The sequence below is a fragment of the Trichosurus vulpecula genome, chromosome 1 (genome assembly GCF_011100635.1).
Source record: "Trichosurus vulpecula isolate mTriVul1 chromosome 1, mTriVul1.pri, whole genome shotgun sequence".
NCBI classification, from domain to species: domain Eukaryota; kingdom Metazoa; phylum Chordata; class Mammalia; order Diprotodontia; family Phalangeridae; genus Trichosurus; species Trichosurus vulpecula.
The window spans coordinates 284,846,758-284,870,320 of record NC_050573.1 but is presented as its reverse complement, the minus strand read 5'-3'; the positions used below and the strand labels follow the sequence as shown (position 1 = coordinate 284,870,320).

General features: G+C 35.9%; 1 protein-coding gene across 1 annotated transcript in view; it reads right to left on the bottom strand.

Annotated features, from left to right (window-relative positions):
• The window catches only part of C1H8orf34 (chromosome 1 C8orf34 homolog), a 390,966-nt gene that overhangs the window by 266,491 nt on the left and 100,912 nt on the right, over positions 1-23,563 (bottom strand). Inside the window, exon 5 of the mRNA XM_036760505.1 lies at positions 761-789. Coding sequence (XP_036616400.1) covers positions 761-789 — 29 coding nt within the window. The remainder of the gene's footprint in view (positions 1-760; positions 790-23,563) is intronic.

The following is a 23,563-nucleotide window of genomic DNA, read 5'->3' as shown; positions in this document are numbered from 1 at the left end:
TTCAGCCTCTGCATATCAGCTTCTGTTGTGCTGTCTTTATGCTCTCTACTATTTCCCTATATATATATATATATATATATATGGGGATATGTATATGCCCACCTCAAATGCTACTGATTCTATGTAGAATCATCCCAGCAAAAATGATTGTCTGCTCTCTAAATTCTTAATACACTTACTGTATATATCAGATATGTGTCACTTAGAATAAAATATTACTATATTATGGTAATTTGAGAATATGTTATATTTTCCCTGAAACACCATATACTGTTCAATATTGATGTGTTTGCATTTAGCATTTTTTCATCTATAACTTTTGTTCCCTTTCAGATGAATTTTCAACAAGTAGGCTTCTGCCACCAGTCATATTGATAAATGGTCTTCTATGTCATATTTTGTTGCTTAAGTATTAGCAAGCGTGCTACAGTGCTATAACTGTGCCAAATTAATTTTACTTTATCAAGGATATACACTGATCCAAATGTTAGTTGATAAAATACTTCTGCAATTAGAATTCATGAAGGTTAAAGTTCAGAGAAATACTTACATGTTCATATGCCAAACTTTGACTTTAAAAATTCATGTAGTCACTTTAACCTAAATAATTCAGACCTACATCTTCCAAATCAAGAAAATTCTTAAACGCCCTTACCTCCAAAACTTAAGTGCTTTTTTTACAGTAGCTTTCACAGTTTTGACAGCTAACAGAAACATCACATCTATTTGTATATTTTGGTAAGAGCACAGTTTAGCTTACCTTATCAAGTTCATCTGAAATAGCAATGCCTGGAATAAAAAAGATCAATAATAAAATTAGAAAGCATTTCCAACTTCTTAACAAAGTATTATTATATTTTCAAAACTACCACATTCCATTATTGTAACACATTTTTCTTATTATTAAAACACCCCCCAAAAGGTACCGTATCCTTTGACTAAGCAAATTGAGAGGTTAAACAACTATGAACACTTTGGAGCGTTGAATGAGTCTATGAGAACAAAGTTTTTTTTTTTTTTTAATAGGCCCTTTATGGAGTTCTTGGAAGTAAAGAGAAAATATTGCAAGAAAACCTCTGTTCCTCATTGTATAAATGGACTTACCTTATTAACTGTGAGCTAAGCCAATTATTTTTAATAAAAATCTATGTTATTTTAGGTAACCATGTATTTAATAATTCTTAATAGCTTCATAAGTGTTGAGGTACAAAATGGTGGCTGATAGGGCTTTTGATAGATGCTCTGTTTCATCTCCCTATTCCTCTGTGAGAATCTTGACTTAAATCAAGTCAAATATAATTTTTGATTGAAAATTTCTGGAGAAAATTACCTCTCAAGTTCTGTTCATAGCCATCTCAAGGTCTAATAATCTTTACAGTCAGGAAGTTCAACCATTATTATTGATTATAAATCTCTCAAGTTACAATCTGTCTATTCCTATTTTTCTCTGTCCTCACTGTAAAGAAAACCCAGCAAAAAACCCTATAATTATAAATATAGTGGGTTTTTTTCATATTCTTGCAGCCTGTCATTGATTTTGACTAGTCCCTTTTTATGTTAAATAATTTTAGCTCTCTTATATTGCTCTGACAGGGACCTTTCTTAAAACTTTAAAAATAATTTTGTTTCTCTTATCTTTTGTTTCTCTTTAATTGCTTCTTGTCACAGATTTTATATGAGGGTTCAAAAATGCAATACTTTTATCTCTTGCCAAAACAAAGCAAAGGGAAAAAATTAATGAATTTTTTTATTTCTTTTAAAAAGAGACATTTGGCTATATAATCAGTTAGGTGGCTCATTGGATAGAGTGCTGTCCTGGAGGCAGGAAATCTGAGTTCAAATCCAACTTCAGACACTTACTGGCTATATGACCTTGGTCAAGTCACTTAACCTCTGCTCCAGTGTCCTACTTTGTTTGACCCAGTGTAAAATAGGGAGGGGCAGCTAGATGATATAGTAGATAAGAGGGTTGAGCCTGGAGTTGGAAAGACTCATCTTCCTGAGTTCAAATGTGGCCTCAGACACCTACTAGCTTCGTGACTGTGGGCAAATAACTTATCCCTTCTTGCCTCAGTTTCTTCAACTGTAAAATGAGCTGGAGAAGGAAATAGCAAACCACTCCAGTATCTTTGCCAAGAAAACCCCAAATGGGGTCGTGAAGAATCAGATGTGACTAAACCATGACAACAATAGCATCTACCTTCCAGTATTGTGGAGAGAATGAAATGTGCACTTAGCACATAGTAGGCACTAAATAAATGCTTGTTGTTATTATTATTCTGCTACAAAAAGACAAAAGTCCTGCATTTTCAGGTTCCTTCCAGTATCATATAGATTGCACTGCCAGCCAAACTAATGGAGACCACAAAAACATACCCTAGAGGAGCAGATAGGATCCATTCTTGCCCTTGAGAGTGAGAAGTAACATTCGTATGGTGCTTTTAAGTTTGAACAGCACTTTTGCAAACATCATTGCGTTTGAGGCTTATAACAACTTTGTGAGGCAGATCCAATGGGTATTATGAACCTCACTGATGATGAGGAAACAGGATCAAAGAGTTGAAATAATTTGGTCATCTTCACACTATTAGTGTGTCAGGTGAATTTTAAACCAGATCTTCCTAAACCTTGGTCCATCAAATCCATCTGCTAGGCTATGCTACCCCAATCCTAGTTGCGAATTGTGAGGATGGTGAAGTTTTTTTGAAGATTGGAATTTCCTAGTTCATGGTGTCTTCCAAGCTGCTGAGAATTAATCCCTGCTCCCCTTTTCTTCCCCTGGCTTCCAAACCTAGTAATACCACACCTGCTATAGCTATATATATAAAGACTGGCAGTGCCATATGCTAATCTGTTTTCACCATATATTTGAGGACTGTCTTTAAGAATAGATGTAATATGTAATAATTGATGTATGTTAACTAAAGTAAACCAAGGTACTATAGAGGCATCTCATAGCAGCATAGTGTTCTTGAAGGCAATGCCTGAATGTTGGTGGGTTCTTACCAAGTCAGAAAAGTATAAATATGATCTTAGAAATGATCTCTATATCTGTCAGTAATCTGAGAACAAGTCTAGCTCAGTATGGAGAAAATGGACCATCAAGTGATGAAACTTTGGCCATAGCAACTCATTAAAATCATCTGTTTAAGTTAAAGTTATCTTCCTTGGTGAATCTCCAGCACGCTAATAAAAACCAATTGATTTCACTGGTATGGGGAACTCTAAATGAATAAAACCCTATACTACTGAAGATCAGCACCTGTTCCACAAAATATAGTCAAAAAGAACTTACTTTCAAGAACAAGTATAATATTCTATGTAGAGAGCTATCCTCAGAGTCAGGAAGGCCTAGTTCTCTGATACATACTAGTTCTACGTCCCTGAATAAGTCACCTAACGCCTTAAGTACCACAAGCTACTCTAAGATTCAATTTGTGGATTACTGGAAAAAGTTATCAATGGATATAATAGCATAGACATTTTTCAGGAATTAATATTATTTCAAAAATAATCTAACAAAAGAGAAATCCTTGATATAGTGAAATTACTTCCGTTTAGACCCACTAAATTCCTGATTTTGCATATTAATTGGCTAATTCATATTTTGCTTCTAACATAATAGTTCACTCTGGCTGATTTTTTCCCATAAAATATTCAACTAACATTTATTAAATGAAGCTTTATTTTGAGCAAACTGTGATGCTAGACACTTTCGATGCAAAGACAAAAATTAAAGAGTACTTGACCTCAAGGACCTCACTATAAATTGTACACAGATAAGCAAATTAGAGATAATTTATGGACAAGAAGATTAAAAACTTGAAGGGAGTAGTGAAGGTTTGGTAGAAGAGATCACAACCTGAATGGAGCCTTCAAGGAAGATAATGATGCTAAGAAGAGGAAATCTAGTGGACACACACTCCAGGCACCAGAGATGGTTTGTGCATGGGCATCAAGCTAGAAAGCAAATATTAAGGTCAAGGAACAGTTGGTTTGGATTGTATCACATCAAACAGTAAAGATAGTTTGGAGGCAAGGTATGGAAATATTTAAATGCCAGTTTCATAAATTGTTTATGAAACAGTTACATGATAGTGTTATATTATGTTATATTATTTGACGAATAGAATCAGAGATTTCCAGCTGGAAGAAATATTAAAAGTCAGATCTATTCCAACCCTTTGCTTTTGTAGGTGAGAAAACTGAGACAAAATTAAGGGAATTGCCCAAGGTCATCTACATAATAAATCACAGAATTAAGGTTCAAATCCACAGCTTTTTCCATTGCCTCATGAAGGCTCTGAAGAATATATCAAACTATTAAACTAACAAGTCAACAAGCATTTATTAAGCACTTCCTGTATGCTACACGGTGTTAGCAGGGAATTATGCATTTGCATAAAAGACAAATATGGCAGATCATAATTTTGTTGTAAGGATCACAGTTCTGAAGCTGGATGAGACCTCACAGGGCAACTAGCTCAAGCCCCTCATTTTGTAAGCTGAGTTCTATAGAGGTTAAATGAATTTCCAAAATTTAGCACAAATAATAAATGAGAGCTGGGGAATAAACTCAGTACCTGCTAAATTTCAGACAGGCTTATCCAAATTCTCTGAGCATTAGCCACTCCTTAGTATTTTTATTGAGAAGATATATTTTAGGCACTCTTAAGTAGATATTATATGCCTACTTAAATGAGAGACAGAGGCATTTAATAATAAGGAAATGGATCATAGTTGAATAGAAAATTGGAGATGAATATTTACATTCATAAGAGCTATTCTCCTAATAACTACATAATTTAGTCTCTTTTCATTACTTTTTAAAATTAAAGTTTAAGGGAATTTGTAGCATTATAATAATACTGCCTATAAAACTAAGACATGCTGGTTATAGAGAAGTTTTTAAGGGAAAGCATGGCACCCATGATTTCATTTACAGGTGGAATTCCCAGAGGAGGAAATTGCTTTCTCCAATACAAGTAAGACCTTTTAATGGGATGTATAAGTACTTCATAGTTCTCAAGAGCACTGTGACTTTCCCAGGATTAATAACATAGCCGATCACATAATCAATAAATATTTATTAAGCATCTACTATGTACCAAGCACAGTGCTAAGTGCTGGAGATACAATTACAAAAACAGTCCTTGTCCTCAAGCAGCTTACAGTCTAATGGAGGAAGAAAACATACAAAAGGAGCTGAAAAGCGTGGTGTGGTCGGAGCCCAAGGAGACATGGTAGCTGTCTTCAAAAATTTGAAGATCTGCTACATGGAAGGGGAATTACAACTGTTCTTTTTGGGTCCAAAGGGTATCACTTATGGCAAGGGGTGGAAGCTGAAAAGAAGAAAATGTAAGCTTGTTATAAGGGAGCCAATATATATCAAAGGAGAAACTTGAAAGAAGGTCTTCCTGCCTTCAAAACTGATTCTCTATGCACTACACCATAATGCCTTTCACAATTTAAAACTATTGCACTCTCTATAATGTTGTGTGAGTTATGAATCATCAAATGAATTTGCAAATTGGATTGGAAGATTGCCCAGGAATTATACTCTGTGGCCTCATTGTTGTATGAAGGAGACCATGGGTTATTGCATTCTGTGACAGTAGCATGTATCTCTGGTTGGCCCTGGAAGTACTTCAAGTCTAGGTGACAAAATGGGGTTCTGTTGCCTAAGCTAAATATGGAGAAACCCATCATCATGACAGCCACAAAGTAATAAACTATTATATTCACAACCGATGAAGGTCATTGACTAATGACTAAAGGTATGTAGGGATAATGATCAGTATCAATACGGAGAATTAAGTTTTGAATACTTTGAAGTAATTTAGTAAGACCATTACAAGAAAATTAAAAAGTCCAACTTCATTACTAGGAATGGTTGAGGATTTGTGTTGAAAAATATAAGAAGAAAAATCAGAAAATATTTCTTGAAGAAATTAGACTTAGTTGTTATTGTCCCTTCATTCAGTTATTTCCAACTCTTTGTGACCCAACAGATCATAGCACCCCAGGTCCTTCTCCACTATCTTCTGAAATCTGCCCAAACTCATGTTTGTTGCTTCTATGACCCTTTCTATTCATCTCATCCTCTGCTGTCCCCTTCTCCTTTGCCTTCAATCCTTCCCAACAACAGGGTCTTTTCCAATAAGTTCTGTCTTCTCATTATGTATCCTTCCAATGAGTTGTCTGAATTAATTTCTTTAAATAGTGACTGATTTGATCTCCTTGCTGTCCAATGGATTCTCAAAAGTCTTCTTAGCATTTATACAATTTACTGAACTGCCTCCCAAAATATTGTTTTTGCACTCAACACCAACAGCTTTAATTAAGCTTAAATTTATATAATCTGATTTATATAGTCTCTACACATTCTCTCTAATTAGTAAAGTCTAGGTTTGAATCCCACCTCTGACAGTTACTAGCCATGTGGCCATGAAAAAGTCACTTAACATTTGTGGGTGTCAGTTTTCTTGTTTTCAATATGGGGATAACAATATCTGCAGTATTTACTTCATAGGATTGTTGGAAGGCTCCAGTGAGATAATGTATGTAAAGTTGCTTGCAAATTTAAAGTGCCATACAAATGAGTTATTATTATATGCATTTTTTGTTTTTATATTTTGCTTAATGCTATTTTTCTGGTTAACATTTACTTCTGATTTCATCTATTCATTCACTCATTCACTTATTTACTAAATACCTAATATGCATGCTGCTTGATATATTGAGTTATAATTTTAGAAGTTGTATGATTCAAAGAATCATAAATTTTTAGTTGAAAGGGACACCAGAGGTCATCAAGTCCAACGCTTTCATTTTACAAGTGAGAAAACTGAATCCCAGAGAGGCAAAATGATTTGTTCAGATATTAGTAAAGTGTGTAGCCCTGTGCTTGGCACATAGCTGGCATCATAGAAATGCTTGTTTCCTTCCCTTTCTTTGTTCAAGGTTTCATAGGCAGTAAATAAAAGAGACAGTCCTGATGACTTCAAATCCAGTATTCTTTCTACTACACCATGCTGTGTTTCAGTTCAATTTAATAAACATTTATTAAGTGCCTAAAATGAAATGTCTTCGTTTCCCCATTCAATGTCTCCCAAGGTACCCCATTCCACTTTTGGATAGTCTTAATTGTGAAGGATACTTTTCCTTAAGCCTAGTCAAAATCTCATACTCTGCAATTCCCTCCATTATTCATAGCACTACTCTCTAAAGCCAGGAAGAATAAATAGAACGCCTTTTCTACATGGAAGTTCTTCAAACACTTGAGGAGCCTGGGTCTCCCACAAGTTCTTTCTTCTCTGGTTCCTTCAACTTCTCCTTTTATGCCATTGTTCAAGTTACACATCTATGGAACACTCAGAGCCAGAGGGTCAAGAGATGCAATGTCTTTAATAAAAAACATATTCCATAACCTCCAAGTAAAAGCATTCTATGGGAATTAGAATCAACTCATAAAAAGATAAAAAGTAGAGAGGTAGACCTTCAAAGAGATTAAAATCAGTCCCTGAGGAAGGTCCCTCAAGGTCCCTCTCCATCAGAGAGTCCTAGATCTGTCTTTCTGTAGTTCTTGCCTGTGGCCTGTTGCCTGTTGCCAAGGGCCTGCATCTAGATCACGGATCCATTAAGCAGGACCTAAAGTCAACTCAAATAACCTTGGGTATGTTCCACAGGGTCTTAGCTCACAACACCTCTGGTTAATGTTATGGGAGTATGGGGTTTAACTCATGGTGTCTCAATTTCACTCATGACTTAGCTCATAGAAGGCATGATCCCCAGTCCTGTCACCATCTTGATTATTCTCTTCAGTATGCAGTCCAACTTGCCAACGTCCTTCCTAAAATGAGTGGCCCAGAACTGAACACAATGGTCCAGGTGCAGTTTGACCAAGGCAGAATAAGATGGAGCTATGACTTCCCTTTTAAAATTGCTTTAGCATTTTTCACATCCATGTAATACTGTTGGCATGTAGTAAATCTTCTCATTATTCTTATCCTATGGGATTCTCATTTTTTTAAAGCAACTATTCTAGATAATTCAAGCCATCATGATATAAAACTGTAGGGTTTTTTTTTTTTGCATTGAAATTATCAATTAAAAATCCCATGATCTAATGAGATCATTAAAAGGACACAGTGGGAGCTATTTTTTTTAAGTTAGAATTTAAAAACAAAAAAACAAAGCTTAAGGCATCCTCAGAGAATGCCAGTGGCATGAAGATCTCCATACAAGTTAGTAAGCTCACACATTTTAGGAAAGTATGGCAGCCCTGAGTATCTGTTCACCCTGATAAGATGCATCATTATGGAATCAGCCCAATATTCAAAGGAGAGATGGACTACCAGAGAATTGTTGTTATATTTGTCCTTCTTTCTCTAAGAGGACCATGACATCAGGGAAATGATGACATGACTTGCAGTTGACTTTGATTTGAGTGAGGCAGGGCTGTGCAAGGTCACCAGCCTCAATTTTTCCTCTAGAGCCATCTGAATCCAGTGGCCTGATATTCACCAGGCTAACTGACATGGCCCAGGATGAAATGGGAGACCCTGGCCCTTTCAGGCTAAGGTCTTTTCAGGTTCTCATTTTGAGTGAGGTAATGCCCATTCAGTGAATAGGCCTCTTTAAGAAGTTAATCAAGGGATGGCCCCTTTAATCAAAACTCAAAAAAAGAAAAAAACAAGCAAATTGGGAGGGGAAGACCCTCACGGTTCCTGGCCAAAAGAGAAACCCTTATTATGTAGTATTTACATTCACTCTGTGCTAGGAAGGCAGGGACCTATTGTCCAATCTATGAGCTCTAGAGTGAGCTGGGTTTAAGGCTTGGTTTTTGAGAAGGAAATCTAGCCAGTAAACCAGAGGGTAAGGAGGCAGCTTTCAGCCACCAAAAGGTACTTTCCTAGAGAATAAGAGATGGGGAAGGAAACACTCATTACATCTTGTATTTCCCACTGCTATGACTTGGACTCACTTTCTTACTCTAGATTGTTAAAACCTTCCTTATCTCAAGTAGATGCTAAGTTTAAATTTAGGGTTAAGTGGTCCCACCCATTATTTTAGCCTAGCCCAGAAGGTCTAAAGTCAGACAGTGAGAATTTTAATATGTGGAGAGATTTTTTCAGATGACTGAACACTATGCGATGAATTCTTATTTTGGATGGGCAGTCTTATCAGGGGATGAACCACAGAAGCATATTTATAGTCTGATGAGACTTTTTGCCTTTACTCACTGCCAGACAAAAGTTATATAATCATAAAATCATTGAATCTGATCTCAGGAAGGGCCCCCAGAGGCCATCCATTTTAACAAGTACTTGGGAAAACAAAACAAAACCTCTCTAAAACACAGTTGATAAGAGGTCTTTTAGATTTTGCATAAAGACCATAAGACCTCAAAAGAAGGACAACTTAACTATTTCATGAGGCAGCCCCTTCCACCTTGGGGGAGCTGAAAAGGTTAGGAAATGTTTTTTTATAAAAAGCTGGCATTTTCTTCTTTTCTATTTCTATCCATTGTCACAAGGGATAGATACTCTTTGGGCCCAGGAAAAACAAGTCTAAACTCCCTTTCAGGTGGCAGACTATCAAATATTTGAAGACAGCCATCTTGTCCCCTCTGAGTCTTCTAAGGACCTTCCCTGGGCCACCTTCTCCCCCCACCCCAACACTTTTGAGCTCCTTTTATATGTTATCTTCTCCCATTAAACTGTAAACTCCTTGAGGGCAAGGTCAGTCTCTCTATCTCTCTGTCTCAGTCTCTCTCTCTCTCTCTCTCTCTCTCTCTCTCACTCTCTCTCTCTTTCTCTCTCTCTCTCCCCTCTCTCTCTGTCTCTCTGTCTCTGTCTATCTCTCTGTCTCTGTTTTGTCTCTCTGTTCTTCTCCCTCCTCCCACTCCTCTCTCTCTCTCTCTTTTTCTCTTTGTCTCTGTCTCCTCTCTCTCTTTCTCTCTCTGCCTCTCTCTGTCTTTGTCTCTCTGTCTCTGTCTCCCCCCCTTCTCTCTGTTTCTGTACCCCAGCACTTAGCACAAAGCCTGGCATATAGTAGGCACTTATAAATGTTTATTGACTGATTAATTTATTCCCAGGATAATGTCCTTAGTTCTTTATCACACACATATTATATATAAACATATACATATATATATATATATATATACATGCATGTATATCTGTTTATCTGTATATGTATATATAAAATATAGAAAATAATACAATACACATAATTATATATAAAACATGTACATATATGTAGAGCATACACGTGTAGATACACAGATATATTCATATATACATGTATCTATAAACTATATGTGTTTCATATGTGTGTATATATATATTCTTCAAGAAATATATATAAATACACATAAATAGTTGCCAAATCCAATGGCCTGTTCTCAATCTTCATTTGCCTTCACCTGTTTGAAGCCTTTGACACTGTAGATCCCTTTTTCTCCTTAATACTCTTCTCTCTAGGTTTTTGGTACACTACTTTCTCCTGGTTCTCCTCCTACTTACCTGACCACTCCTTAGATCATGCCCTCTAATCATTCAGTGTTCTTCAGGGTTTTGTCCTGGGTCCACTTCTCTTCTCCCTTTATACTACTTGACTTGGTGATCTTATCAGCTCCCATGGATTTAATTATGATCTTTATGCTGATTCTCAAATCTACCTCTCCTGCCCTAAATTCTCTGCCTAGTTCTATTTTTATATCTTCAACTGCCTTTCAGGTATCTTGAATTGGATGTCCAGTAGACATCTTAAACTCAATATGCCCCAAATGGAACTCATCATCTTTCCCCTAAAATTTCCCCCCTTCCCACCTTCTCTATCAATGTAGAGAGCAATACCAGTCTCCCAGTCCATCAGGCTCACAACCTAGCAGTTGTCCTGAGCTATCTTTCACTCCTCCTAACCATACCATATCCATCATCTCTCCGATACGCCCCTTTCTCTCCTCTGACGCTGACATCACTGTAGTACAGGCCTTCATTGATTCATACCTTGACTAATGAAATAGCCAGCTGGGGGTTCTGCTTAGCTCAAGTCTTTCACCACTCCATTCCATCCTCCATTCAGCCTCTAAAGTTATTTTCCCAAAACAGGGGTGGGGAATCTATAGTGCCAAGGCCACATGTGGCCCTCCAGGTCCTCAAGTATGGCCCTTTGGCTGGATCCAAACTTTACATTCACTCAAATAAGGGGAAAAGATCTAAGAAAGATTAAGGTTTATATACCTTTATATAGAAAAGCAGGCTTAACTACAAATATGTATGTATATACAAATGTATGTGTGTATACACACATATACATGTATGTATGTGTGGATGCATGTGATTTTCAATTTATCTGAAACTATATTTTTGATATACTGATTCTATATAAACTGAAAACACCCTAAAAAAAGATTATGTGCTATTTTCAAAAAAAAAAAAAGGAAAAAGCCTACCTCCCCTACCACCGGAAAAGCAGGGAAATGAAGACAGATTTTAGAGAAGGCATTGCGACAGTGAGACTCCATTAGGAGGAACAAATGGGCTAAGATGTGGGGCTTGTTTGAGGAAAAGAAATGGGGAATTCAGAAGATTTAGAAGGCCCATGGTGCTATACCTTAACTAACTAGATTCATTTGAGAAGCTCTCATTGAGTTTGAATGAAATTCTAGATTTCTGCTTATTTTAGAAGATTTTAGAACAAAATAAAACTAGGTAAGTACTTCTCTTTCCTCTTTAGAATCTCTAAGTATATGTAATTAACCTTGCTGTCTTCTCAAAATTGACTTTTTTTCTGAGTGTTTCTTTTGAGAGCATTGATTTATGTCCTAATGATAAGTTTTATTTCCATCCTTATTTCCCTCTTTAATTTATCTATTTTTTAAATCACTCTAGAATTTCTAGCTGTTGATACATTATTTTAGGGAGACCCATATCTTTTGTTGTCTTATGTAGTACCTATTTTGGAGCTATTCTCCCAACTTCTACTTGAACGTACAGGTTGGGCACTCAGAATATGACCAGCTATTTGTTCTAGTAGACCATGAGAGGCTGAGGGCTTGTTCTAATGATATATCTCAGGATCCTTCACCATTGTGCTTACCCCATTGATTATCCTTTTATATAAATTAATTATCCAGACTTAATCCTTTTCCCATAAGAAAAAAAATTATGATATGCTCTCCCCTAAGTACATGCAGAGTCCAAAAAAGTAGGCTCAAGATGACAAGATTCACGTGGCAGAACAGTGAGCTGACATTACTGATTATTGAAAGGAAGTTCGTTTTTCCCTTCGTGAAGTCTTCTTGCAATTCTCCTTATTCGTGGTGTACTTGGGTTTTTTTGGTTGTTGTTTTTTTTTTATTTGTTTGTTTTGCTAGGCTCCTCGTAAAGTGCTAAAATTGCCCTTCCTCAGTACATCTAGGTTATCCTTGACGCCTGAAACAATCAGTGCTATCAGTCACTGCCGTTCCTGGGATGTTGCCAGGATGCCCATGAAAACTCCAGATTTTTGACTGAATATCTCACAAAATTAAAGATGAAATCTGGACCGGGGTGTATATGTACGGGGAGGAGGGAAGGGGAGGCTTTATTCCTTCCCTCCTCTCCAGAAATTCTTCCTGAAGGAACATGGCTAGAATTGCTTTCTCCTCTAAGCTGCCAGACAGTCAAAGGCCTAGGTTCCATGCTAGATTTTTAATTTATATAAACCCTTTAATTGATTGATTGATTCAGTGTTGATGCTCTCACCTGCTAAAAGCACCAAGGGCAGAGTATTTTATTTTTCATGTTAATTAAGGGCAGTGACTGATTGATCAATTGACTACCACTCACACTTTCATTTTTCCTCCTCCTTGGATGTTTTCAGTTCATTTTCTGTTATATAATAATTTTTATTTCCTGGTCTCCCTATTGGTTTTCTTCTTGAGAACACTACTTATCTCCAAGTTTCCTATTGACCTTTTTGATCTCTGCCCTTTGCCTTATATGCTTTCTGTGATGGTGGAATTATGTCAGGCATGTGTACTTTCTGGTCCTTCCCCCAAACACAAACTCAGTGTTTTCTCCTGCACTATCCATTAGGTTAGAATGATTTTAAATTAGGATTTGGAAGAAGCCTGTCTCTCTGCCTTCTCTGAATAAATTCCATAGGGGCTGGCTAAAACTTGATTCAAAACCCCTGTACTTTTCCATTAGCAAGCAAATGTTACTGGGGATTCCCATCCTCCCCCAGAATGTTTACTCTCTCAAACAGCATGAAATGGTCATACATGGGAGGTGATCTTTGGTTCACTGCTATAGAGGGAATGATAGGATCTACCCCAGATAGAACTCTAAAGGGAAAATAGGACAGTTTGTTGGGATGCAGGGCTTGTAGGAACCGGATTTGGAATAAAGATGTGGGTTTCAAATCTATCCTGTCATTTCAGTTAAAAACAAAAGTGTGGAGGTGTTTCATATCTTTTCTTCTTGCTAAAATTTAAATATCTACATACCTTGAACATTATTTGTTGGTTTGAGATGTTATATCTAGGGAATAATGCTGGGACCTGCCATCTTCTGTCACATGACCTAAGCTTTGTTATTTGTTTCACATCAGTTTATTGTCCTTCTGTCAGTTTCATCTATGATTTTTTTTGGGAGGGGGGTACAATATGACTCAAGTAAAAACTTGTGTAAAAATTTCTGCTGAATTATTTTATTTACAATTTTCCATTTTCTTGAAGTGAGACTACTTTTAATTTGCTTTCATCTTCTGAAGGGTATTGTAATTGACTTTGTATTCTAAACCAGCATTGCTCTTGAATGAGAAAGATTTCATAGGTCTTTTGACCTCTTTGTTGTAGCAACTGCTTTATATATGTCAAGATTTTACACTGTTTATATGTTAAAGCAGTCATCAATGGTTTTAGTGCTCTAAAATAGATGTTCTATTTAAGGCTATTTGCTCAGTTTCAAAAATTTTTATGCGACTTTAGACTTTTGAATCCTATGGTTTATAAAGATGATACCAACAGCTTATCTATTCAGAATATAATTGCTTTAGCAACATCATGTATCCTGGACTTTTTACTTCCATTTTGCACTGGCTCTAACAAATTTGTTAGTTGGTTTCCTATTCCACAGAAGAAGGTGGAAGAGGGGCTGATACAAAGTATGGTAGTAATAAATGACAGCTATCAGCTTGATTTAAAAAATGTAAGAGAGAAAAATCTTTAAAAATACACACACACACAAACTCAAAAATCACAGCATCCTGGGATGATTTAGTGAAGTAATGATTTAATATCCTATTATGCTAAGGCAAGAATGCAGAAAGGCCTAGAATCCTCATATCTGAAACTAATGACAAGGCTCAATTAAAGTTAAAGGAAACAGAAGCGGTGATATCTCATGATTGCATATCTCATGCGACTTTAGACTTTTGAATCCTATGGTTTATAAAGATGATACCAACAGCTTATCTATTCAGAATATAATTGCTTTAGCAACATCATGTATCCTGGACTTTTTACTTCCATTTTGCACTGGCTCTAACAAATTTGTTAGTTGGTTTCCTATTCCACAGAAGAAGGTGGAAGAGGGGCTGATACAAAGTATGGTAGTAATAAATGACAGCTATCAGCTTGATTTAAAAAATGTAAGAGAGAAAAATCTTTAAAAATACACACACACACAAACTCAAAAATCACAGCATCCTGGGATGATTTAGTGAAGTAATGATTTAATATCCTATTATGCTAAGGCAAGAATGCAGAAAGGCCTAGAATCCTCATATCTGAAACTAATGACAAGGCTCAATTAAAGTTAAAGGAAACAGAAGCGGTGATATCTCATGATTGCATATCTCAGTTTGCATAGTCTAAGCCTTTGGAAAAGAATAGTCTATGGATGGCATGTTGTATAACCCAAATCAACATAACCTGTCACCTTCTCAAACACCTTCAAAGATGTATATAAATCTCAAATTTTGGACTTTCTTCCCTCCTCAGTCTAATTAGACAGGATAGCTAGGAGGGAGGACGAGAGGGAGAGAGAAGAAAGAAGAAGAAGAAGGAGGAGAAAGAGGTGAAGGAGAAGAGAGGAGAGAGGAGAGGAGAGGGAGGGAAGGTGGATGGGTATATAGTTTGATAAGAATATATATCCATGTATTTATATATACATACACATATACATATATTCACACACACAAATATATACACATGCATATGCATGCACACACATTTGTAAATGAAATGCCATTGCCACATATTATAGGCCTGTATCCCATTTCTTATAGTTAAGATGTTTAAAATCCCTAGGCTTTAGGACATGTCATGAATTTCCCACTTCAGCAAAACCTTTGTTTTTTTAAAGTTACATTTCAGTTCTAACTTAAAATGTTGTTTATCATCCTCTCCTGGTTCAGCAAAGATCAGTATTATTAGCTGTATAGCATGGCTATCAATTCTCTGTCCTTCATACTTTTATTTTCGTTTGGAAGGACTCCAGCCAACTTTTGTGCCAAACAGTAAGTAATCTTTGGAAACCATGCTCTCTGGATGGAGGAATAAAGGAGGTCATCTTTATACTGTCAAGTTATTTAAAAAATCTGCAAGAAATAAAGCAAAGCTTTGAGAAATGAAGGTGCAAAAGGCCCTATTGATTTCAAGAAAATATCTTCCTTGACATAACAAATATTTAAAAAAAACTATTTGATATTGATGAGTAATAATTCCAGATGAGTATTTACATATATCTCAAATATCTTAAAAGACCTAAAGTATTTTTGATAGCACTATAAAGTAAAACAAAATAATTTTGCCACTACCACATTTCAGTGTTTTATTAAACATACATATAATAGAAAATGCATATATGTATGCATACATATATACACATACACATATTCATAGATATGTAAATACATGATGCATATTTGTATATTGCACCTATGCCCTCAGAACTATGTCAGTTTTCATCTTTATTCCCCCATACTTTGAAAAGCTATAGCAATAACAGCAATAATAATACCCTGCAATTTTATAGCACATTGAGATTTACAAAATACTTTACATACATTATTTGGTCTAAAGTGGTATATGAATATCAGCTGACTTTAGCCATTTAGCCTCATTCTGTTAAAGAGTCAATCATTTGGGTGAGATTCACAACTATTCCAAAGCTATTTAATACTAAATACTTCCTCAAAAATTTTGGAGCTTTCTTTCCATAATCTGGTTTACAGGGACTGTGCCAATTATCTTAATAATATAACCAGATACTGTTAACCCTTTTTGTTAAGATTTTGATACTTTTAGTATGGTATCTATTTTAAATGTTTAAAATATTCATATTCTTCCAAAATATATGCATTTTCACACACAGAAGAATAGGTGTGAAGAGAACAATAATGGTGTTGTCTACCCTTTTAGGGCTTCAAAAATTTCCCATGCCAGTGAAACCACAGGTTTCAACTACAGTGTGCAACCCATCAAGCTTGGCTCAAGGGTTACGAAGGCTTTTTTTCCCTAATGGCAAATTCCTTACCATCAAGGAATCATATTCTATAACACTATAATCCAGGATATATCATCTAAGAATCATTAAAACTCACTTCCTTTGAAATATCTCCTGAATAACTCTGCTGTATACAGCTTTTCCCATTCCTCCTGCCTCTTACCTATTGTGAAATTACTGCCATAGAGCCATATTAATAACTTAGGGCATTTTGTCTGGGAGAATACATATAAAATGCTTGTATTATCTAACTACATGCAGGAGTACTAAATTAAACTCAATCCAATAGGCATATTAATGTACTCTTGGTGAAGCTATGAATTACTTCATTCATTCTGGAATGCCATGTGGAAACATGCCCTCTAAGTTACTAAACTGTATACTCTTCTACCCAGAAATATCACAAAAAGGCCTACCCTCCAAAGAGAATAAAGAAAAAAGAAAAGTATTCAAATGCATATATCATCTGGTTTTTTAGTGGCAAATAACTGGTGACTAAATGGCATTGGGAAATATCTAAACATATTAGAGTATATAAATGTAATGGAAAACTATTGTACTGTAAGAAATGATAAAAGGGCTGAACTGAGAAAAAGCTGGGGAAGACTTATATGAACTGATGTAGAATGAAATGGGCAGAACCAAGAGAATTTATACAATAACAACAATTTCATACAGATAAACAACTTTGGGATACTTAAGAATTCAGATGAATGCAGTGACCCATCATGATTCCAGAGGACCAGTGATAGAACATGCAATTCATCTCCTGACAGAAAAATGATGGATTCGAGGTGCAAAATTTTAATTTAAATTAAAGATTTAAATTTTTTGACATGCCTAGTTCGGAAATTTTTGGGGAATAATGCTTTTTCATTATAATGGTTCTGGTTTTTTTTTTTCAGTTGAAGGAGTAGGAAGGAGAGGAAACAAATGCTTACAAATTGAAGAAAAAAAGTTAGGGTCAAAGAATGCTGGGAGTGGGACTTGGAGAACAAGGAATGTAAATATGTGAAAGGGTAATGCTAAAGACAAACTAGGTACTTCACATCTTCACATTTCTCTTAAAGTCGGGGGAGGGGGTAGAGAGAGAGAGAGAGAGAGAGAGAGAGAGAGAGAGAGAGAGAGGGAGAGGGAGAGACTGATGGTATACATTACTGCATTTTCTTATATTGTCAATAGATGGCGATAAAGTTTCAAAATACGTTTTTCACTCCCTTCGATTGCCTACTCACTATACCATAGTGAGGCTAATGTTCTGACATGTAAGATCACCCTTAATTAGAAGTTACTGACTTTTCGTAAACTCTGTTAACAGTTTTGATGCAGGTAATAAAAAGTGTTTAAATACCAAACTCTCTGTTGGTAATAAGGGTTATAATGTCCATCTTCACATTAGATAGTAATATCACACCTTAACTCAAAGCCAAGAGTGGGCAACATAGGCAGCTGACTCCTTTTGTAATTCAAAGGGCATTTTTTTAGGGCTCTTGCCTGAAAGCTCATTGATCTTTAACTGCCATCCAATGGCTACAATTAATAATCCCTGTCATTTCTTCAAATCCTAAAGACTTTGAAATTTCAAGGTTCCCTTTATAAGAATGAATAGTTGATATAGTCTGAATAACTGGCAGTTGATAGAAAAAATTCCTAAAGGATTATGTCCTATATAAAAAGAGGATATGAAGAGGAAGATAATGGATAGAAAGGGAAGTGGGAAAGCTTCAGAGATAAATGTTCCTTACTTTAAAATTTTACCAATGGTTGACTTGCTCTGAGAAATTCAGGCATAAGGCATCAATACATTAAATGACGAAATGTTTGCCTCTCTACTTAAAGGGGAAAATATAAATGACATCATGAAAATATCAAAATAATATGACATAATTTATTTTCAAATAGAATGTAGAGGAAAGTTTCTGAACAAATGCAGATAACGTATACAACTGAGGCTAGATTAAAATTATAAATGGTACGGAAGAAAATTAATGACAAATATTGCATTACCAGACATATAATAGGGGAATAAAAGAGATGAGAGTGATGTTATTGAACCATGCTTTAAAACTTGCTAGTAACAACTAAGGTTTTGTTTTTTGTTTGTTTTTTTAAATACTAGATTTGGGTTTTAAATTTACAACAATTTTTTTCCCTTGGAAAAATCATATGCAGATAATTGCAGCACATAGAGTATATTTAGTGTAGCACTCCTTCCAGGTTATTCCCCACAGCTTTTTTAGGTTAAGTTCAAGGGTAGGGGTGTTAATACATAGGGTTCAAGTAGGCACCCTTATCCTTCAAAGTTGTGCTTCCCTTTATCAACTGGCTACTAGATCCAATAAGTTCTGAAAAAAGCCATTTACTAAGATGGCATAGTAAGAACACAGCTGCAAAATATTTTCCCTCCATCAATCTGTAGTACACTCACCTGCAAAATACAAACAGCTTTTTTGGGAAGAGTAGGCAAAAACCTAGAGTACAGTAGTATTGAGGCACACCTGTAGGGAGCACATGTGGTCAAGGCAACTCATAACTATGGTACCACAAGGCTGAAAGTCCTTTCTCTCTTTGAGGAATACTCACAAAGCTTTAACTCTTCATGGCTTGGGCTGCTTCTCTGAGTCCATATTTGGCTCTCTTTTTTACTGCCAGAAGTTTTACTGCCTTAAACCTGCTTCCAGCTTTGATCAACTAACTGATGCTCTGTATCCTCATCTGTTTGCAGTATTAACTCTTCTTTACTGGGACTCCTGCCTGTATTATCCAAACCAGTAACTTTTGAATTGCTAAGTGGCATGTCTCCTTCTCAGTGAGTAGCTCCATTGCCAAATATCATTGGCTTATGGACAATGGAGGAGAAAATCCCTTCTGTCCCCCAAGAAGAGAAGATCTGACTCATAAATTCGCTCAAACTGCCTAACTCTCAAACTCTTAACTACAGGCTATTTCCTGGGCTTAACTATTTAAAGCTCTCAGTGGCCAAACCAAGGTTGGGGAACCTATGGCCTCAAGGCCACATGTGGCCCTCTAGGTCCTCAAGTGTGGCCCTTTGACTGAATCACCCCTGGGTTAAACCAATAGTACTGTTTCTTCTGATTCGAAGAGAAAGAAGTGTTTATATTTTATAAGTTTCCATACCAAGATCTGATCATCTAAGACCATATTCTACAACTACATCAACTGAGTTACTGGGGAGAGGTATCAAATTCCCCCTCCCTTGTAATTAACATTCCTTAGAGGCCTAATACATCTCAAATTAGAGAAAGTTATTAAGACACTCCTAAAAAATGTATGATACTTTTTGAAAATTGAATCAAGCAAACATGATTGTATAAAAAAATTCATTCACTGAGACCATAATGCAATTATAAAAAGTAGATTGTTCAATTCGTACAAGCTAGGATTGTCTCCCCAAAGTGCCATACACACAATTCTACTAGGTACTCCTCTTGCTGTATTTCTCTTTAAAATTTTTTATTGATAAGTTTTATAAATTACATTTTAAATTACACACACTATATGAGAACTCCCTTATAACAAAGTGAAATGATTAAACAAATTTAGCAAAACGGTGACCTCATCTGAAATTGCACTCATCATTCCACATTTCTCTACTTTTATCTTTTTTTTAATTAAGAGAAATATATTTCTCTTATCATGCACCATTTAAAAAAGAGAGAGAAATAAATTCCTTGTAACAAATATTCATAGCCAAGCAAAACAAATTCCCTCATCGTTGTATACAAAAATATATATGGATAATTCTGCATCTTAAATCTGTCACCTCTTTTTCAGGAGATAGAAAGAATACTCTTCATCATCAATTCTCTGAAATTATGAATGGTCATTGTATTAATTAATTAATGTATTAATCATAGTTCTTAGAATTTTCAAGGTTGTTTGCCTAGTGAAAGCCTGCATAACCTGTGGCCTGAGGGCTGCTTGCCGCATACCAAAGGATTTCCTCTACAAAAAGATGTTTTCTTCTACATTTTTTGTGGGCTACCAGAAATGCTTTGGTGTGCAGCAAGCAGTGGCCCACAGGCCACAGGATGTACAGGCCTGGCCTACAGCATTGGTATAGTATAAATCGTACTTCTGGTTCTGTTTATTTCACTTTTCATTAGTTTATACAAAGCTCTAAAATTGTTCATAATTGTAATATTGATATTAGAGTCTAAATTATTTTGGGGTCTGCTTACTTCACTCTGTATCAGTTCCGTCTCCTTGAAATCATCTTTTTCTTTATTTCTTACATCACATTTGTTTACCAGAATTTAGCCAGCTGTTCCTCGGTTGATGAGCATTCCTTTAATTTCCAGGTTTTGGGGGGATTTTGTTTTTTAAGGGTTTTTTTTTTGCAATAATCCAAAGGGCTGTTAAAAATGTACATCTGAGACCTTTTCTTATTTCTCTAATCTTTTTTGAGCATAGACCTAGTAGAGGTATAGCTGTCTCAAGTGGCATCCACTGTTTAATAACTGTGTATAATTCCAAATTGTTTTCCAGGTCTTAATCTGGAGAAAAGGAGACAGAGTCAGACTCTTAGCTATCTTCATCTATGTGGCAGAGGGATTAGTCTTCTTCCTGTTTAACCCAAGGGGGCAAAACTAGGAACAAATGTGTATGTAACAAAAACCAAATTTATGATAGGGTATATGGAAAAAAACTTCCTAAATATTAGAGCTATTCATAGGTAGAATGGGCTGCCTTGGAAAGTCATGAGTTTTTCCTTATTAGATACCATCAATTAAATGCTAGATGACCACAGGTTGGGTGTGTTGTAGTGAAGATTCTTTTTCAGATTGGGGTTAGACTGTATGGCTACTGAGCTCTTCTCCATCTCTGACATTCTGTGCTTCTAAAATCAATGAATACTTACTGATGAATAGTAGAAAACTACTACTCAAAATAATTCATAGTACTGCCTATGTCCAAGGCATTGTTATATGTGCTCGAAGGAATAAGCAGGAGCAGGAGAGTTTTCAAGACAATGTGTCAGAGCTCTCGAGAATGTGTTTGTTTATTTGGACAGATAATAAAAATACATTCATGTAGTACTTTAAGGTTTATGAAACACTTTCTTTATAATGACCATGTGAGTTAATTGGCAGAAGTTTTTTTTTCCTGTTTTACAGATATGTAAACTGAGGCTTAAAGAAATTAGGTGACTTATTTGACCCAGCTAGCCTTTCCTAAACTTTCTCCTTCTCTTCCTCTCCTCCTCCTCCTTGTCTTCCCCTTTCTTGTTTGATTGCTCCTCAGTCTCTGTGCCTTGACAATGTGTACAAATTATGGGGATATCCCAAGACTTTGTAAAAGCCCCCCCCCCTTTATGTTACTAAATTCCATGCTTTTGATGAGCTTATCATTCTCCTTCTAGTCACCAAGGTCTATAGTCTTGGATTTATCTTTAACTTTTCATTCTCCCTCAGCCATTCTCCCAATGTTCAATAATTTGCTTAGTACTGCGAGAAACATGCTCACTTTAGAAAGAACAATACTCGTTGTGAAGCCAGGAAAGTTTTCATTATATTTATTTTACATTTATTCTTTCTGAATAAATGGATAACTCTCTAATGGAGTACGTTTGCTCAGACAAATGCAAGCTTTTTTATACTGTTCTCAATTTGAATTTCCCACCTGCCTCCCATTGGATAGGCACTTCAGAGTTCACAGCCTATCTGAAAAATATCTAAACCCCAACCCCACTTGATTCTCCACTCCTGACACATTCCTCATTTTCCTTATAGAATGACATGTTATAAATTCTTTTAAAGGAATCTCCTTAATTGATAAAAGGCCAAACCCAGGATGTTTTATGTTTCCTTCACCATTAACATAAGAAGAGTCCTAACATTCAAAACAGTAGAATGAAATTCTTCTTTGGCTTTTGGAGTTGTGGATTTTATCCAAAGTACAAGGAAGGAGTTGTTTGTCTATATATAGGCTGATAAGCAGGCACCTGCATCCTATCCAGTGAGGTGTTAATCAACATTTCCATCATGATATAAACATGATGTCTAATCCCTTCATTTTCCTGCCTTCCCCAGCAAATACAAGATTTTCTAGTATATGACATATTTTCTGTGGAAACAAAAGTTTGGTTCATCTCTTACAGTACTATAAAGTCCCATAATATCTTTCGTCTTCCTTCCCCATTCCTATTCATTCATCGACATGTCATAAATTTTTGCTTGAATTATGTGAATAACTTCTTAGTTGGTCTCCCTTCCTTAGGCCCCTCTTTATTCTAGTCTATCATTTGCCCAAGCACCAGAGTGTTTTTCCTACAGTGCTATTCTGACCATCTTGCTTCTCTGTTCAATAAATTCCAGTGGTTCCCTATCACTTCTTGGATAAAAAATAAGTTTTCCAGTACTATTATACATCCCTCCTTTTAATCCACACTATGGTTCAGCCAAACTGGCCTTTTTTACTCTCCTTCAATTTTTTACCTTTGCACTGGCTGTTCCCAATGTGTAGAATGCATTCCTTCCTCACTTCCACATCTTAGAAGCCCTAGTTTTCATAAAGGCTCAGCTCAAGCACACCTCCCACATGAAGTATTTCTGGATCCCTTCAGTTACTGCTTTTTTTCTTGGAAACTTATCTTACCTCTACTTTGTATATGACTTATATATAAACATGATGTCTCTCCCATTAGAGGGAGAGACTGCTCTTTGAGGGCAGGAACTATTTCATTTTCTTCCCTTTGTATCCTCAGTACCTAGTGCATAGTAGGTACTTCATAAATTCTTTTTTTACTGATTAATATAGAACAGAATGTCTTGTTTTTCCTTTTTGAGTTTTGAAGGACACAATTATCATTAAGACACATAAAAATTGGCATAGAACAAGCTCCAGCAGATGTCTGGATCATTGAAGTCCCCTGTGACTACTATATCATGTCTCTGTGCCAGGATTCTTTTTTTTGTCCAGGTGGTATGCAGTTTACTGTGATGACACTATCATTTCTTTTTACAATTTCTTTGATCTTCTCCCAAATGATATCTTCCCTATATTTCTTTGATTTCCTCATATGAGATTATATTTTA